At 37.6% G+C, this 15,302-nt stretch overlaps 1 protein-coding gene across 4 annotated transcripts in view; it reads left to right on the top strand.

Annotated features, from left to right (window-relative positions):
- The window catches only part of LOC140326391 (major facilitator superfamily domain-containing protein 12-like), a 209,809-nt gene that overhangs the window by 30,557 nt on the left and 163,950 nt on the right, over nucleotides 1–15,302 (top strand). For 3 of the 4 annotated variants that reach the window (XR_011919859.1, XM_072404940.1, XM_072404939.1), the window contains exons 2-5: nucleotides 371–581; nucleotides 2,132–2,258; nucleotides 12,977–13,162; nucleotides 13,262–13,354. Coding sequence is in view for 3 of the 4 variants with exons in the window: in XM_072404940.1 (XP_072261041.1) it covers nucleotides 371–581; nucleotides 2,132–2,258; nucleotides 12,977–13,162; nucleotides 13,262–13,354 (617 nt within the window). In the remaining variant the exon portion in view is untranslated. The remainder of the gene's footprint in view (nucleotides 1–370; nucleotides 582–2,131; nucleotides 2,259–12,976; nucleotides 13,163–13,261; nucleotides 13,355–15,302) is intronic. The other variant, XM_072404941.1, reaches the window with a different exon arrangement.

The following is a 15,302-nucleotide window of genomic DNA, read 5'->3' as shown; positions in this document are numbered from 1 at the left end:
TTTAACAAACATTGCTATAATCACTACTAAGGTCACCAAGACTAATATCAGGTCTGTAAAAGCATGTGTATCCACATAGTGGGTTTTTATTGTTTTGTGTATATTGAATATATTTAATTGTGTTTTTGTAGCCGGTGTTTAGTTTTTAAAAGAAACTAAGAAGGGGAGTTTAGCTTAAAAAAATAGCTTAGAAATAACTAGTTATGCTTCAGATTTGCAGAATATGGTTGGAAACTTTTGGCTTTCTTGTAAAAGGTGCAAATGTTTATTTTATACAAAAAGTATTTACAGTTAGTATCCATTGACAACTTGAAATTAAGAAAATATTTGCTTTAATTTTTTTTTTTTTTTTTTTTTTTTTTTTATGCAGGATCATTGAGTGTAATTCTTTCGTTTCCATTTATCTTCAACCCGTGCATTGGTTGCACAGAAAGGACTCCTCAGTGGGTTGGCTTGATTTACTTTATTCCATTCATAATCGTTTTTCAGTTCGGCTGGGCAGCTACACAAATTTCTCATCTCTCACTCATTCCAGACCTGGCTCAGAACGCACATGACAAAGTAGAACTTACAGCATTCCGGTACCTCTTTCTGTATTTAATATTATGTTTTAAGTTGTATAAATTTCCAGATGTATGCTATTCATGTAAAGCTGTTGTATGACATTTTGTTAAAATTCAGTTCTGTTATTTGATGAAGTGCAACTGGGTCCAATGTTTACTATACACACCGCTTAAAAAAAAAAAAAAAAAAGAGTCAGGAATCAAAGTTAAAGTACTACTTTAGTAGTTGCCAAGCCAATTAGGTAAACTATAGAGAAAGAAAAGATTAGCTTTTTACGGCAAACTGGGTCAATGTTTACTATACACACCGCTTAAAAAAAAAAAAAAAAAAAGAAATTAAAATGTGTAAGAGAGTCAGGAATCAAAGTTAAAGTACTACTTTAGTAGTTGCCAAGCCAATTAGGTAAACTATAGAGAAAGAAAAGATTAGCTTTTTACGGCAAACTCTTATAGCTAATAAAATCCTTTATTTGTAAACATTAAACAGCATATAAAATCATACTACTCATGATTCATATAAATGTTCAACACAAGATTACATTCTCATTCCCGACGCATTTTGCCCAAGTGGGCTTCATCAGAGGATTCAAATAACTTGGAGAACCGGAACAGTAAGTAAAAATTTGATTATTGCATGATTACAGGACACATTCATAGCTCAATACATGTTAAAAACAAACTTACTCATATGTTGAAGTTGATAGAGGCATTAAAAGAACATTAGTCAGGTTGGTTCAGGGTAAGTATATAGATTAATTTGGATGCTCTGATCATAGAACAGAACAAAGAAATGAATATTTATTTGAGGAATGCAGTGGCTTAGATAGAACAAATACCACTAAACGGTCAGATTAGATATATATGATATAATTAATTCTCTTACTTAGATGCCTGTGTTTACATAACTCAATCCGTATCCGATCAGGAAAAACTAGGCAGTTTATTGTATTTTGTATATCTAGAAAAATGATAAATAATTATATCATAAATTATAGGTTCATATTTAGAAAGTTTATATATAAAAAGGGTAAATGAGATACAGATTTCCCTATAAAAAAAAATAATGTTAAACAAAGCAAAGTGTTATTGTGTGTCTGGATAATCTATTCCCTGAATGGTTTGCTTCTTAGTATATGCTAGTAAAGACATATGTCGAGCATTTGTTTTGGAAGTTGGAGGTATAGAATAAAATCTTGATGATTTGTTTTTCAGCGATTTGAACAGCATTTCATGCCTGATTACTCTTCTGTGACAATGACTGAATTCACCTTTATGGCTTGTTTACAGATCGATTGTTTACAGATCGAGATTGTAGTAGATCAATTTTGTAGCACACCGACCTAATAATGTAACACAAGTTTACCTTTTAGTGAAAAACTGCTTTTTTGTGACAAATTATGACTATAAAGATTAAATAACTACAACTTTCTGTACTTTTCTAGCTATTAGGTTTACTTTTAAAAGAAAATAAGAGCTTAGTGTTAATGGCCCACTTTAAGAGTTGTGTTGGGGGTTAAATTAAGTATGCGCTTCAGAAGATTGACAACCATTGTTTATCTTTTTCACAGATATGCTTTTACTGTACTGGCAAACATTTCTGTTTATGCTGTTGCCTGGTTGCTGCTTCACTTTCAGATGGGGGATACGAGTGGTGAAGAAAGTCATTTGGGACGACAGGACATTCCTATCTTCAGGGTATGTAAAACATTTAATAATGATGCTGTCAAATTCAGCCATCTGCCTTTAACATTCACAATTAGTGTATGTTGAAGGCAGATAGCTAACATTGACAACATCATTTTGGACACATTCACACCTATGACTTTTAAGGCACGGTAACACATTACACAAGTAGCTATTGTTTAAAATCTGCATGTTATTGACATGCCTCCTCGCTTTTCCGGAAACGCTCTAGGCATATTTCATCAAAGCCAGAAGACCAATCCACAATTCTAACTTTTCAATTCTTATTTTAAATTAAATCCCCAAAAAGTTACTAAAGAAAGAAATTGAGTAAGATAAGTGGGTGGGAGAAAATCCAGTGAGGACACTTCTTAAAAATTGTTGGTCTGACATTTTCTTTTGGGGTATGTGAGGGTAAATTACCGGCTTGTTTTAAAACTCTTTTACTCCTTGTTAAAAATATGTAGATATTTTAAGGCCCAATGTTTTGGCACAACTTCATTTTAAGAAGTGTGTAGTTTGTGGTCACGTCTGATTGGACGAAAATTGAATGGATTGTTTAGGTATGCCCTCATACCATGTAGTTTTGAAAAATCTAAAAGATTGTACAGTTGGGTTGTAATGTGCATGGTGAGATTTTGAACCATACAGCGTGAAAACATAAGAAAATCTGATCAGAGATAACCATTAAACTTATGTTTGGAGTTATTCTTTTGTGTCGCAAAGTTTCTTACATTTGTTGCCTAATTCAGTTTTTGTTAGCATTTGCAATTGTCGTTATTTCTTAGAAGAAATTACATTTTTTAATAATATATAAGATAATTTTTTTTTTCTTTTCATACTGTCAGAAACTAGGTGTAGACTGTGCAGTACAGGGAGTTTAAGCCTGTAATTTTGTCAAAGCGAATTATCCTTCTACAGGGGATTGTTCCCTTTTAAGTACCTGAGCTGACACATCAATTGTAAAATGCACACATTTATATATACCACCTAAGTGTATAAATTACCAATATTTATTAATATAAAATCTGCATTCACATAAATTGGTTTTATAATTCTATATTTTCACAGCTGAGAATTCGATTGTATCTGCACACAGATGCTGAGAAATAAAAAAACAAAAAACCTCCAGATTTCCTAACTTCTGCACGTTATTCAAAGAGTTCTTCATATGTGTTGTAATGGGCTTGAAGCATGAGCCTCCACTCAAAATGTTTCACCTTTTTTTGTTTCTTTTTGAGAAATGCGATTGGAATGCAGTCTGCATAGTTGCATTTGTGTGTCCTTTTTAAAATAAATTTCACAGGGACTACATATATATACTTGTATTTTGGCTTCCAATCGACCAGGCAAATAAATTCCCAGGTACCCACTTAAGACAGACAAAGTTGCAGGGAACACAAGTAGCATCAAAATATTGCTGGTATATCATGTGCCCACTATAAAAAAAAAATTCATATATATATATATATTTTTTTTATCAGTCTTCTCCCCAGAATTTTTTTTCAGCCGGGTGGGGAGAAACTGTAGCCAGGTGGCTTGTTAGAAGGTGCAATCTTTCTATTTTTTTTTTTTTTGTATTATGCCCCCAACAGTCCAGTGCTGTGTATTTTAATCTAACTCCCTACAGTTCCATGTTTTAATATTGTAATCCCTTGTAGTAATGTAATATTGTGACCAATGTGGCTTAACAAATTAGGCTTAATTCACATTAGCAGTAAAATAAATGCCCCTCCTGAGTGACTACTTGGCAACTGCTAGGCACCTGGGATTGGTAACCGGTGATAACTGCTAGGCACCTGGGATTGGTAAAAGGTGATAACTGCTGGGCACCTTGGATTGGTAACAGGCGGTAAGTGCTAAGCTTTTCAGGCCTAGCAGTTTTTCAAGCAGCAGTGGTTCTTGGCAAGAGGAAAGTGAGGGGTAAATGCAGCAAATGCAACCTTACTGCCAGTGTGAATTCAGCCTACCTTCAGATGTCACCTCCTAGCGCTATACCTAGGTAACACAAAGAGCATCATGCATGTGATTGCAGATGGGGGTAGGACAGCCTGTGCCCTCCTCATCACTGCCAAAAACAAAAACTTCTGGTGAAATTTATCCACCCGCAGTGTGAAAAGTCTGCTTGTGCTGTTTGTGTAAAGTCTGCTTGTCAGATTCTGCAGCCTAACAACTCATTGTGTTCAATGTTTTAGATCTCCTAAATTGTTGGTTGTTATTACCTAAAATTTTTAGGTTACACAGGGGACTCTCATAGCTACTAATAACCAACATTTCTTTTTTTAATTTCAAGAATTTCAAAGTTTAAAAACTTGTGGAAATTGAACATTTGGGTTGCTGTTTTATACGAAAGTGCACCTAGGAGCCCAAAGTGAAAATGCAAATTATGACCCCTGGGGCCACCTACATAGCAAGAAGCATTGGGGTGGGGCCCCCTAAATATTTTACCTACCTTTCACCAGACTATAATTGTAATACAATGCTTCTGTAATACTATACTATGTAATACTTTCTGCTTCTGTTCCTTGAATCCCAATTTATCTGGAATGGGGAGGTGCAGGAAACTGAAAATGTAGGTGCAAATGGGGAACAGATGTATAAACCCCTAATATTTCATTAGCATGGCATCATTAGAACATAAAAACCTCTGCCCATCAAACTGTCTGCTTTCCTACCTTGAACCCCAATTTCTCTAGAACAGAGAGGTGCAGATAAACAGAATCATAGGTGAAAGTGGGGGACACTTGTTGCTTGCACCCCCAAACTTTCATTTCCATGGCATCATTACATAAAGTCTGCCCATCAAAACACGCTGCCCTGTTACCCATGACTTACCCTACCAGTACCTAAACCCCAATTTCATTTTGATGGGCAGAGTTTTTAATGTTCTAATGATGTCATTGTGATAAAACCTTAGGGGTGTTATCCACAGACGTTCCACACACATTTTCCTACACCTCATTACAGAAAAATTGGGTTTCCAGTGTGTAACAGGGCAGTGCGTTTGCCATAGTAAGGAAATTTTAGCGTGGCAGGGGGTTATCAAAATGTGCATTTTCGGCTTTGTACACCCTACCATTCTAGGGAAATTGGGGTTCAAAGAAGAGAAGCAGACTGGGTAACATATTATGACAGTTAAAGATTTGTGAGAGATAAGAAAAAATTTAGGGGCCCTTCCTCAATGCTCCTTTCTATGTAAGTGGCCCTGGGGGTCCCCAATTTGCATTTTTATTTAGAACTCCAAGACACACTTGCTTTTAATACTGCAACCCCAATGTTGTATTTTCACAAGATTTTACAATTCTGATCCCCATATCATAAAATTTGTAAAAGCTGGGGTGCTAAAATTGTGATTGGTGCCAACTATAAGTGTTCCCTGTGCACCCTAAAAATTACAAGTCATTATGACATACGGTTTAGGGGATTTAAAGGTTTATACACAGAGCTGTAAGGCTGAGGAATATGACATGCAGCATTTATACACACACTACTCTGGTGACATCATTACACATGCCCACTGGGCGGACACATTGTTTGCACAATGTTTTTTTTTTTTTTTCCCAAAAGACTTGGCACAGCTATGAGAGGGAGAGGGACAGCCTGTGTCTCAATCTCTTCATAGCTGTGCTGTGCTCTTCTCACTCCTCCAGGCTCTAATCAGCAATCAGCTGGAGAAAGAAGCAGAGCAGCCTCTCTGGTGTCCGTTTAGAGCTTCTAAAAATGTGCTGGGCGGAATAATCACGGATGGTGGGCCTGCCCCCCCAAAACGGGCTGGGGAGAACTATGTATCCGTGTGTGTGTATGTATATGTATATAATACAGGTTATACGCAGAGTATTTTTCAGTTTAGTCAGACAGTTTTCCTTTTGACCTGAAGGTGGGGTTGAAGTACCAGGCTGGATGACAATTAGCTTCTTGGCCAGATGAGGGAGCTAAAGAGGCCTTGGTATGATTAGGTGTAACTGTCACCTGAAATGCATCCTGGAAATTAGGCTGGGGATATAAAAGCAGGCTGGGAGTTTTCCTGGGGCTCTGTCTTGGCTGGTGAGCTGGTAGGAGGTTCAAGGTGAACTGTGAGTAAAGACACAGACTTTGTTGGAGAAGCTGTATGGTTAGGGCTGTCGAGTCCTGGGTAGGTTGGGCTAGATTGTTAGTAAAGGAACTAACCGTGAGAGGCCAAGTGGCCAGGCTTTTTTTTTGTTGTTTGTTTTATTTTGCCAGTTTTTGTGTGGAAATAGTATTAGCGTGAAGATAAATATGATTAATTAATATAAGCCATATAACATACTTAGAATGTGTCCTTCAGATAATGCTATAATTGTGCGACATTATCCTTTTTATAAATGCATGTTACTATTGGGAGAAATATACAACAGGCTATTTTGACGTGAAGTTGTAATATGAAAAATAGATAAAAAGCAAAAAGAGAATCACATAATAACTTCAGTCTATAAGTATCCGTATTCAGATAAGGCTGTTAAAGTAGGTAGAGATGGAGTGATGATAATCATGAAAAGAATAACGCATAAAATGCCTAGTTTTTAGTACCTGGTACGAGGAAAAGAGGTTGAATGTTGCCAGATGTCTAGTAAGCAGGAAGTAGCTTCTGCATGCAGCACGAAGGGCTGGTAAACAGAGGAATCCCATGATGTGGGTGCGGGGCTATGGGAAAATCCCTGCATGTCACCATAACGTAGGAGATGTCTCATTACAGGGGGCATTGCACACATGCCCCTCGAGTGACACAACGGACTGGGGAATCCACCCCCCCCTCTGATCGGCTACTCTGCCGTCTAATGTTACCCAACGGGTAGTCATGTGGCTGTGGGTGAGCATCCTTTGATGCCTCCTCTACTGGGATTGGGAAACCTGGCGCCCAAGCTGCATCAGAACAACTATCCCGATGCTCCCAGCCGATGCGGGGGGGGGGGGGGGCTTGGGAAGGAGAAATAAAATGTAAAAAGGGATGAGGAAATGGAAAAATTAAAAAAATAGGTAAATGGAGCAAGACTGTGTAGGTGAATGACATTTGTACGGTGATATAATAGAATTAAGTCACTATACCTGAGATTAGTGGATTTACTTAGTGTGAGTACTTAGTGAAGGCTCAGGATTGTATTGGCTGGAAATTAGAGAGTCTTTCAGGGAGCCAGATTAACTGAATGTGATCTGTGGTTGGAGGTCAATGTGCGTTCTGATATTGGGGTCCATAGTAAGAATATCCCAATATTTGGATAGGACCTTACGTATGCTGGGGTGATGGTGGTTATACGCAGTGATAAGGTGAAGATTGGTTGTTTTCCATGGGTTTGAGAGTTTTGTGGATGAGATTCTCTTTTGTGTGCAAACTTTATGGTAAGATCTTCTCAAAAGTTTTTTTTTTTTTTTTTTTTGTACCCTCTGTATAAGTCTGTTTTGTGAGTAGTCTGGCTTCTGGAAGTCTTTGTCTGAGGTACTGTTCCTTTTTTTTTTATCTCGGCTCAGGTTCCCAGAATCCCTGGCTAGGATGTTTAACTTCATACAAACAAACCCTTTTAATTTGAAATTCACTACCATGTTTCCCCGATGATAAGGCATCCCCATCAAATAAGCCACCCCCCGATTTTTGCTCAAACAATTAAAAAAAAAAAAGCACCCCCCCGCAAATAAGACATCCTCCGATACCTGATACTGTGTGCCTCTGTGTGACTCCTCGATGCTGGCTGCAGTGCAGAGTGAAACTGAAAGGAACTTCAAAGGACAAGCAATCTGCTGATCCCTGCCCTAACAGAGTCTGTTACCCGGCGAGTCAGTGATCAGAAGGGGACAATCAGTGGCACATACGGTAGTGATCAGAAAGGGGACAATCAATGGCACATATGGTAGTGATCAGAAAGGGGACAATCAATGGCACATGAGTGATCAGAAAGGGGACAATCAATGGCACATGAGTGATCAGAAAGGGGACAATGAATGGCACATGAGTGATCAGAAAGGGGACAATGAATGGCACAGAGTGATCAGAAAGGGGACAATGAATGGCACATGAGTGATCAGAAAGGGGACAATGAATGGCACATGAGATATTTTCAACAATAAATGTGTACTGTAGTATAAAAAAACATGGAAAAATAAGACATCCCCCTGAAAATAAGACCTAGGGCATATTTTGGCATTTCAAAAAATATAAGACAGTGCCTTATTATAGGGGAAACAGGGTATAAACTCGCATCTGAATAAAATCCCTTTTCTGGATGTCTACATTGTGATCACGGAGGATTTATGATTGTGACTATTTTACAGAAAGGAAACAGCAGGAAACCTAATTCTGCACGCCTGAAGTTCACATCCCAGACCTCTAACAGTATTTCCTTGTACTAGGTACCGAAAACTATGCATAATATGCTTTATTCTTTTTATGATTATAATCACCCCATCTCTACCTACTTTAACCACCTTATCTGAGTATCGATAATTATAGTTTGACCTTATCTATATGTTTTCTATTACAACTTTACATCAAAGTAGCCTGTTGTATTCCTCCTCCTTGCCTACGTTTTTGTTCTAGGCCTACAGTAAGTTAAAGCTTATAAAGCGTTTACTATATATAGTATAGCTTACTAAAAAAATAAAAAAAAATGTTCCTAAATCTCATGTGATGTATCGCCTATTCAAAAATGCTGTAGACTGCACACATTATTTACACTAATAAGATTTTTGTGCATTGATGGCATTAAAATGTTTAAAAACATATCACCAAACTTTCTAGAGTCCTCGCGAATCCTAGCCTGGGCTCAATCTTTCCACAACTTCTTACTATAGTGCTGCATTACCTTCAAGTCAATGAAGTTTTGCTTATTAAACAGACTCTATTTGAGACAATTTGTATAATGAATGAATCACTTTATTAGTGCCTGTTAGTCCTTTTAGTGCAAATGGTTTCTCAGTGTTGGTAGTATTTTGTGATTTTTATTCTGTGGCTTTATTGTATGCATTTCCCTTGGTTTTATTGTAAACAAAAAATCTGGGAAATGCCTATTTTGTTTAGTGGGAAAAACTGGATCCATCTTGCACCGATGTGCTAGAACTCTCAACCTGGTTTTGGTGGCCCCTGTACACATAAAGCTTCCTGTAGCTCCTGTGATGGTGCTCTTTTCCAGTCTCAGGAATGTGGGTCATAGCAGTGGCTTGAATACATGCTATGCTTTTAAAATAAGTGACCTTTGTTTGCAAGTGTCCAGGTATTGTCATGTGACCAAAAAAGTTACGGTGGCTACATGCAGAAAAAGGCAGCACAGCAACTGTACTATTAGTGAATTCAAATTTGCACAGAATAGCAATAGTTACAATAAAATGAATAGTGATGGATTAGAATATCTTCCATGGTTGAATAATCGACTCTCAATAACAATAAGACAAAAAAACAGTGGCGTCAGATAGAAATTGGTCACAAGATGCACTTGGTTGACACACAAAACAGATAAACCACCCACAGACAGACCATACGCAGGCCTTACTTCACAGCACATACAGATCAAACAAGGATTCATAGCACACAATCATTCACACTGCAAATGTAGTCTACCACATATTTCCTTGTTTCAGCATGCTGACTGACTTACTGTGTTGGCACATTTGGTTTTATAACTGTTTGCTGTCATATTGCATATAAACTGTCCAAAAAAAGTCCCCAAGCCTGTAGAGGCAGTGTTCAGGCCTAGATTTGGAGACATTATGTGCCCAAAAATGAGGCCATCTGGAGACCTGAATGAACTAAATGACCAGGTTTTTGTCAATGGATATTTTATTCCATGGTGACACTGACAGGTTTCATCAGGCCCATACTGTGAAAGAGTTTCAGAGAGCATCAGACCTCGTTTTCACACACTGATTGGCCAACACAGACACTAGACCCTAAAGTGGAACTAGGTTCCACATTTGAGTTGCATGATCAGTCATTACTGCAAAATGGGACAGGCAATGTCCCTTCTGCAATAATGTGTCTTAACTACTTGATCGCTTCTGGCATCAAGTTCACTGCATTGGCTTTGTCTGCCAGGGATATCCATCAATCCTGGCATCCTTTGTGTACCATGGTAAAAATAAACTCCTGTGTGCCTGCATAGTCCAACTCTCCCATCATCAATACAAAACCTTGGAGAAAAATAAATGCAACAAAAAAAAAAAACTCACAGAAAATGGTTGGGTCACTTTCATATGTAACTCAAAATCTACCATGTTAGTAGTCTATGGTCTGTGTGCTTTAACACATAATGTAGCGACTGGATAATAGCTAATTTTTAGGCTAAATCTGCAGTTTATTATCGCTACAACCTTGCCTTCTCAATATCTGTGAAGTAGTATTCTGCATATAACACAACAAGCAAGGATTTTTATAAACAATTTAACTAAACATAAGTTAAATCTCATTTAGGTGTAATAAACACATTTTTTCTAGTCCCTTGCTGGAAGCTCCAGTCCTAACATTGCCTTTTATTACCTCAAAATAGCTTCCTTCAACATATATAGGAAAATACCATTTTGCTTGGTAACAGCAAATACAGTCTCAAGCCCACAAGTCCCAAACCTATCAAAAGGCACAAACAATATTGTCCCAAAACTCTCGGTTTGTATCTTCTGCTAGAGGGGTGTTTTTTGCTATGGTTTGAGATTTTTAAAGTGGAACAGAAGTTCGTTTGTTTTAGGTGTAGAGGTAATACTCTCACCTGGTCAAGGTGCTGAAGGAGTTCTGTTACCATATTTTCCAGCTATGTTCTGCCACCACCCTCTTCCTGATATTAGGAAGCCTCTGACTCTTTCAACAATTGTCCCACTTTAAGGCCCCCAACTAACGATCTGGAAGCCCTTGATGCATATATTTTAGGGTGTTCGAGATTTGCATAAACTAATGCTCCTTGCTGATCATCTCTTTTACTTTTGACGTCACCTCATACTTTCCTCCCTAGTCTCTCTCTTTCATTGTAACTTGATTTTCTCAGATCTCTGCTCATTATGTCAATACAGCAAAATTTTTGGCCTTGAATATATCTGTAAACTCTCCTTGCAGTGGGTAACTAAACTTTTTACTTGGGTATTACCCTCACATCCACCTTCCATGCCCTCTATGCAACCAACTACCTGGCGGTCCTTAATACACTAGACAAGCTGCTAAGCAAGTAACTGCCATTAAATGTTTACTGGATTGGCAGAATGAATACCATAAGAATAATGTTCCTCCCAGCATTTTTGGACTTCATTTGGTTTCTCCCTATAGCTGATTCCCCACAAATCTCTGCTTCCTCTGGTCCAAACTTTTATATGTTATATTTGGGGCTCTGTTAAATCTGGTGTCTCTGTAGCTATACTCTTTCGCCACAAGAGGTCTGGGGAACAGGCAGTCACACATATTGCCAAATAGTCCTTTTTGCAGAACTACATGCAGTTACTAAAATGCTGCAATGTGTTTTTTTTTTTTTTTTTTTGGATATTCCGGATTTCCATCTTTTCTTGATAATAATAAATATATGTATTTCGGCCTCTCTGAGGTCAGGAGGTCTTTCTTTACCTTTTATACCATTTTCTGAGATGCTGAGATATACTGAGGAAATCTGATGGGCCCCCCCCCCCATCTTCCTTATGTTGGGGATAGTGGGCTGTCCTGTTTTCTCCTGGTCTCTAGGAACCTCATCAGTTCCCCTGGTGGATGCAGAATGGGTTCTCATGGTATGCTCCCGACCCTTAATGAGGTCCACTCCTTTCTGTCCTAATTCAGAGTTTTTCCCCCTACCTGAAAATTCAACATATTAGAATCTCTATTCATTATAAGCTACGCCCCCCCCCCCCCCCTTCCTCATTCCATTCAATGGAATATTAAGTGTGTTTTTTTCTCTGTATGTTTTCTTATGTTCTTCCCTTAAGAAGGTCAAGCCCTCCTATGCTGTGACATGGAAAAGGAATCTGCACACTGATTTGCCTGTCAATCGGTGGCAGCATACACCTTTTGTCCCACGTTGTGTAGCTTCGATAAAGTGGAACTAAAGTTTGAACTTTGAAACCCAGCAATCCCAGCTTCCCTTGCATCACTCCTTGGCCATGCCATGTTCGTTCATTCCCAGCATGGCCAATCAAGATGGTCAAAGATAGTCTTTGGGACGTGATAAAAAGGAAGATGGGGGGGTGGGAGGCCCTGTGATGGAATTAGGATAGGTGACTTGGCATGGGTTTAGTTCTGCTTAAACATCTAAGCGGTCTTAAAGAATTCATACAAGGTTGTGTTTCTTTGGTACCCCACTCACAGATTGTCCAAGATCTTCCCATCTTAATCTCCTTTCTGATGTCGATAATGTGGCATCCCAGGAACCATGTTTCTTGTGTGGTCGATCTCTGATGCCCACTATAACCAGTTTTTATATGTTGCCTTCAAGTTACGTTCCCTAGTTCCTTTAATAAAGTTATCTTTTTTAAAATACTTGAAAGGTACTGCCTCTGAGCATTTTCGTTTCTAGGTGGTTTGATATCAAATTATTTTTAAAACTCCAATAAACTGTGTATGTGTATATACATACACATGCATTAGGTAATTTTATGTTCAAAGGGCTTGGAGCAAGGTGAAAAAAATTACTTGTTAAACAGAATTTTCTATTGTAAGTTATGGAGTGGCAAGCCTACTGGAGGAGAAGGGATATTTTGACTGCAATTCTGCTTTAACCGCTTTTTTCAAATGCGCTAAAAGTTGTTGCTTTCATCCCTAGATGTTAGCCCTTATCGTAGTGGGCATTGGAGCACTTTTCTCTCTGTCATTCTACATTGGAACTAAGGAAAAGCAAAGATTTGAACACCTTGTAGAAGCTAAAGATGAAGCGCAAACTACACTTCCTAGATCTCCAAAGTCGTTATTGTTGTGGAAACATTGGTTTTTGGAACCTTCTTTTTACCAAGTAATGTTGCAGTATAGATTTATAAATATTGACAATTAAAACTTAACTTTTCGCTATTCTCTTACTGTTTATTTTACCTTTGTGAATTGTGTTTTACAGGTAGCTATTTTGTACATGTGCACACGTCTCATTGTAAACCTTTCCCAGACTTATATAGCTGTGTACCTGACCACTTCATTGCAACTGCCAAAGGTAAAGTTCTTATCTATTATCAGTCATTTTATGTAACTGTTGCCAGTTTCAGCTTTTTGATCTTCAATTCTTGGTTCAATGCCTTGTTTGATAAAAAAACTTTTTAAAACTTTTTTGATTACAAAAAACCATAGTAACCGATGAAAATTACTTAATGAAGTTGGTCAAGTACAAGTTTTCTTCTTTGGGTTGCTGACTTTAAGGAGCAATACAAGGTGACTAGAAGTGAATTAACAAATTACCAATTTTTAGGTTAAATATTCTGTTCAGCAAGCCCTGTAATAAATAAATAAATAAAAAAAAAACTACCTACTGTATTGCAGTAAAAATTAATAAAGTGGATAACACTCAAAACAGTTGCCTACAAGCTATTGAGCTATTCCTTTCCCCCCATGACTGTCGATTTTATTAAACCATTCCTTAGTGCAACTTGCGCAAAATTCCTTTGTAAATTCTTTACTTTTTGCTTTGTGTAGCCAGCTAAATTGTAACGAAGCATTAGAAGCTTTGATGCATTTAATAGTGGTTAACGTTTTTTGGTACAAGATATCAAGTGGTATTGAATTAGAAAGGAAAGATTACTCAAATCGATAATATTTTTGTATTGGTTGACTGACTGATGTTTTTTCCCTATTTTCCCCTTACCAGACTGAAAACCGAGATAGTGAGATTTATTTGAAGACTATATAATATTTATTTTATTGCCAGTGCTATATACTATTACCATACTCTTATTGAGAGGCTAAGATTCTTGTAAAATTTGTCAAATAAATATGGGTTGAGGATGGGACCCATATATGGCATAGTTTTTTTAGTGGACTAATAAGAAAGCAAACAAATTATTGTAGCATTACTGAAGCCTATACCAAATGAGTATAATTGTAGACAGTCCATATCCAGCATCCAAAAATAATATGAAACATTGCAGAATTTGTTCCAACAGAATATAAGATTTTTTTAATTTAAAACTTAATCCATGCAGATATTTATTATATGAAGATTGTTAGAGGGTAGGACATCTGACCACAGTTTTCAAACACGCAAGAGCCATATATGTTATACAATTCAATAAAGGAGCTTAGCTGTTCCAACATGTAAGGCTTTTTGGCTCATGGAAATCAATTGAATATCATTGAAACCTTCACACTTTTTTGTTTCCAACAAATATTTAAAAAAGAAAAAGATACTAACAAAACTTAAATATCATATATCCCAGGCTTCTGTGTCCCATATTTTGAAACAGGTAAATGATTGGCAACATTTAAGTAAATTAAATTGTTTCTTCTATTTGTTTACATTGGAATTGTAGTGTCATGGTGTCACATCCCCCTACAGTTGTACAGTTTTTCATTTTTCACTTCACAAATGGAAAAATGTTTTTGGGACTTTTAGGGCACCTTAATTAAAATCCTCAATTGTGTCTCACACAGTTCAATCATAGTAAATGGCCATCATCTAAAAGAGGAGGGAGGTATCCTGAAATAATGCAACATGAGAAATGTGGCATAAAGCTGGAAAACATCTGTCAAGCAAGGCTTCCCTTTTAAGGGGCAGCCCATGTAAAATACCTTTATTTGTAGTCAAGTCAACAAAAGGGGGAGGGGGTGAAGATCAAGGGGGAAGAAGGAACAAGGTGGTAGAGGGGGGGAAGGCAACTCTTGTGACCAGTTAAGAGGTAAAAGTAGCATAGTAAACATCCCAATCATCCCAGATTTTCTGAAATGTGATCAATCTATCTTGTAATATGGCAGTAAGGTATTCCATTAGGCCAATATCCTGAATCCTGGTATATAATGCCCCTCTAGTAGGAGGTGCCGTGTTTTTCCAATGAGAGGCTATAAGGGAGCGAGCTGCCAACAATACGTGAGGGATTAGTTTGCGTGGACCAGGTGGGGCTTGGAATATAAGCAAAACTGTAGCTGCATTAATATTTCTAATGGGAAATCCA

Source organism: Pyxicephalus adspersus, chromosome 3 (genome assembly GCF_032062135.1).
Source record: "Pyxicephalus adspersus chromosome 3, UCB_Pads_2.0, whole genome shotgun sequence".
Taxonomy (NCBI): Eukaryota; Metazoa; Chordata; class Amphibia; order Anura; family Pyxicephalidae; genus Pyxicephalus; species Pyxicephalus adspersus.
The sequence above is the reverse complement of the archived record's forward strand: the minus strand, read 5'-3'. Positions and strand labels throughout refer to the sequence as shown.